This window comes from Coffea arabica, chromosome 1c (assembly GCF_036785885.1).
Source record: "Coffea arabica cultivar ET-39 chromosome 1c, Coffea Arabica ET-39 HiFi, whole genome shotgun sequence".
Lineage (NCBI taxonomy): Eukaryota > Viridiplantae > Streptophyta > Magnoliopsida > Gentianales > Rubiaceae > Coffea > Coffea arabica.
Window position 1 is genome coordinate 54,900,317 of NC_092310.1, and position 3,666 is coordinate 54,903,982.

The following is a 3,666-nucleotide window of genomic DNA, read 5'->3' on the forward strand; positions in this document are numbered from 1 at the left end:
AGATTATGAGCATCCGTACAATTCATTTCATGCATTCGTAAAAAATTCGGACTTTTTTTTTTTTTTGGTTTTATCTTTAAGACTTTTTTGTTAATTTTGCAGTCCAGCGAAGGGTTGTATGTATCTCAAGTTCAATTTATCGAACCCTTCTCACTAGTTCTCGAATTTTAATGGTTTTTAATAGAAACTATTATAATTATGACTGAAGTTGTAACCAATCAATCAGTTTACTGTGTATTAGAATCTTTCGAAAATAACAAAGGAAGAGGGAAGTGAAATTGGAGAATCGGACAAGAACTGATGAAATAACAAGAGAAGAGTTAAATTGGAGAATTGGACAAAAACTGGAATTATCCATCACATGACAACGCAACTGCAATGTGGAGATTGCAATGTGTTAATCTAAGATGCAGAAGTTACATAGGCGCCGTTTGTTTTGAAGAAACGTCTATTGAAAAATAAACAAAAAAATTATCAAAGAACTGCAAATTTTAGATTCTCCTCGAGATAGATATATGTACAACTGAATCAAGTAAGGTTTGGTCATGTGTGTCGAGATAAATGTTCGTATAATCTATTTAATGCGAGGAGAATAGGCCAATAATTTGCTTCAATTCCCTATTTTTTTATTTTTTTTTTAGAGCTACTTTATTTCCCAAGAAAAGTAAGGTAAGAAACCACTTAACGAAGGAAGAATCTAATTCTTGCCGAAAGTAATTAATACTCTGTTTCCTTGTTTTGTTGTCTTAGAATGAAATTTAATTCACATAATATTGGTTTTAGGTTCGTTTAACTAGCTTAGCTACAAGAAGTTTCATATATCGTGTGTGTGTGTGTGTGTGTGTGTGTGTGTGTGTGTTTTTTTTTTTTTTTCTACAGAGAGCAGACTAAGAACTAGTTCGTATTTCTATTCTTTCGAAATCAATAGAAAAATGTACTGTAGTAATTTAATACAGTATATATGAGGTGACAAATTATTCACATAAAATCTAAAAATAGTTAAGTGAAAAATTACAATCCAAACAAGCTCATTAATATTGATCATCCTTTTGTACAAAAATTGACCAAAAACAAAAAGTAAAAAATATTATGCTACTAAATAATATGCATGATTAATATAACAGGGATAATGCATATTACTGAATGATACATATTCAACTTTTTGACTATTTCAATTCAATTTTTGTAATTCAAATTTGTATACTGCATTAATTCAATTTTGGTACAAAAGTTTTCCAAGAAAGAAAGACAGAAGTCATATATCACTGATCATGTGAGGGGTTTCTCGTGACATATATTACTCTCGAGTCAAGCAACCTTCCACGTTTTGAAAATTGAATTGAAAGAGAGACTCCTCCAATTTCAGAACATTCTTTAATTATCCGAATCGGAGGGAAAAGGAAATGGTTTAATTTATCAAGAGTCAAGACCAAGATAGATAAATACACATTCACAGAGAGGGGGCAGAAATGGAGGGAACAGAAAGATGCATGAGTACTAGTACTACAATATTACAAATACGGCTTGTCATGAAGTTGCCTTTCCACCCACCACCCCTTACTTGGCTTTAGCTTTATTCTTCTTCCACGTCCAGACGCCCCCACTCCTCCCCCTCCCCCGATAGTCAGTCCCACCAGCCTTGCCTCGTCCTTTACATTCTTCCTCACCTTTCTTCTCCCATCTTCCTCCTCCAACATTATAGCAGTACTCCAACTCCCTCACTGTCTATCTGCTATCTGGAAAAACAGACTAGCTCCTAAAGAGCAACAGAGGATTGCAGCGCAACTCCCTCATGATCGGCAACAACAGCCACCGCCTTCCTTAATGCGCTGTTAATATATACTCCGTCAACAAGATGGCCAGCTTACGCCCTCTCTTGTCCAACTTGCTCTACCTTCTCCTCCTGCTCCTCCTCCACCTTGGCTGCTTCATCTTCAACACCTCCTCCTCCTCCTCTCACCGCCAATCCAAAAAGCGGAAGCTATCTGACACCCCAGTAACCCCTTCTCCGCCAGCTTCTCGTCTCAAGTTCACGCCTTCTAAGGCTCTCTCCTCCTCTTGGTCGTTCCTCAAACGCGCCTTCTGCTCCAAGCCTGCCACCCCAACATCATCACCAGCCGCCATCCCCATCCTCTCACCTTCCTCCTCTACGAGATCCTTAACACAACCCGCTACCGCCATCCATCTCGGCTCATCCGACACCCTCCTCTCGGACCACCAGACTAGTATCCGACCCGTTTCCGAGTCCGATATCTCCTCCGACCAACCCTTCTTCCCTCTCCGGAACAACATCTACCCTTGCCCAATTTGCGGCGAAATCTTCCAGAACCCCAGCCTCCTCGAACAGCATCAGTCCGTGAAGCACGCGGTTTCGGAGCTCGTTGACGGGGACACGGGCAAGAACATCGTCAACATCATCTTCAGAACGGGTTGGCCCGGAATGGCGAAGAGCCCGGCCGTCCATCGGATCCTGAAGATTCACTGCGGTCCCAAGATACTGATGAGGTTCGAGGAGTACAGGGAATGCGTGATGTCAGCAGCAGCGGGGAACGGCGGCGTCAGGAGGCGGGACGAGAGGTGTATCGCTGACGGGAACGAGCTGTTGAGGTTTCATTGCACGACGTTCTTGTGTGAGCTGGGGCAAAATGGCAATTCCAGCTTGTGCAATCATCAGTACTGCAGCGTGTGCGGGATCATAGCAAGCGGGTTCTCGCCCAAGATGGACGGAATCTCCACGCTTTCCACCAGTTGGAGGGCACACGCGTCCATCCCCGAGGACATGGAGGAGGAGTTCAAGTACTTGCGCGTGAAGCGGGCCATGCTGGTCTGCCGGGTCATTGCGGGTCGGATAGGATGCGACCCGGAAGACGCGGATAAGCTGGATCCCGGGTTCGACTCATTGGTGGGCAGGGAGAATGGGGTGCCTGCTAGACTGGACGAAGAGGATGAGTTGTTGGTTTTTAATCCGAGGGCGGTGCTTCCTTGTTTCGTGATAGTCTATACTGTGTAATTTTGATCCCGTGCGGGTGTGAGCTTTGTAATCAGTGCTTGAATTAGTGTGGACTGTCTGTGACAGATTTTTATATGTTCTTGTGGTTAGTGCTGATTGTGCTCTTTTAGTTTAGCAGTATCAGTTAGAGAAATCAAAGTAGTTATGCGTAGGACGGGGACAGACCAAATTTGACCTTTAACTGGTCTTCATTGAAGCACCCTATATGGCTATGGCCATGGCTATGGAAGATGGCTAGCTTTCATCCAAACCTGAAAGTTGTTGCATGATGATTGAGAAGACTGAAGAGGGATGCTAGTATTTTATCGAACGAAAGAGGAAAGGATTGGACTTCCTAATATTAATAATCTCGTTCCTGCCCTAGAACATGTTTGGAAAGGGATTTTCTATCAAAAAAAAATCTCTACGTCTGTCTTCTGTGAACATATTTTTCAATCACCTTTTTATCTCGCATGTATCAAATTGCTACGGTACATTTTATATTAAAAAAAAATCCAAAAAATTTTAATCTAAACACAACCTTAATTTCTTGGCAAATTTCGTGTTATTGCAGTGGTTTTTATTCATATGTAAAATTTAAGTAGTCAAGAAAAGTTATTGCTGACTTGAGGCGTGGGTTAATTTGAAATGATTACGTATCTAGCTAGCATATGAAA

At 41.7% G+C, this 3,666-nt stretch overlaps 1 protein-coding gene across 1 annotated transcript; it reads left to right on the forward strand.

The window, feature by feature from the left end:
- The first annotated feature begins 1,455 nt into the window (after positions 1-1,455).
- On the forward strand, positions 1,456-3,085 carry LOC140036668 (uncharacterized). Its single transcript, XM_072079036.1, has one exon. The coding sequence runs from the start codon at positions 1,856-1,858 to the stop codon at positions 3,008-3,010; it is 1,155 nt and encodes a 384-aa protein (XP_071935137.1). The 5' UTR covers positions 1,456-1,855; the 3' UTR covers positions 3,011-3,085.
- Positions 3,086-3,666: the final 581 nt, after the last annotated feature.

Excerpts from the sequence above, each read along its gene's own strand:
- LOC140036668 (XM_072079036.1), top strand. The coding sequence starts at position 1,856 with ATGGCCAGCTTACGCCCTCTCTTGTCCAACTTGCTCTACCTTCTCCTC.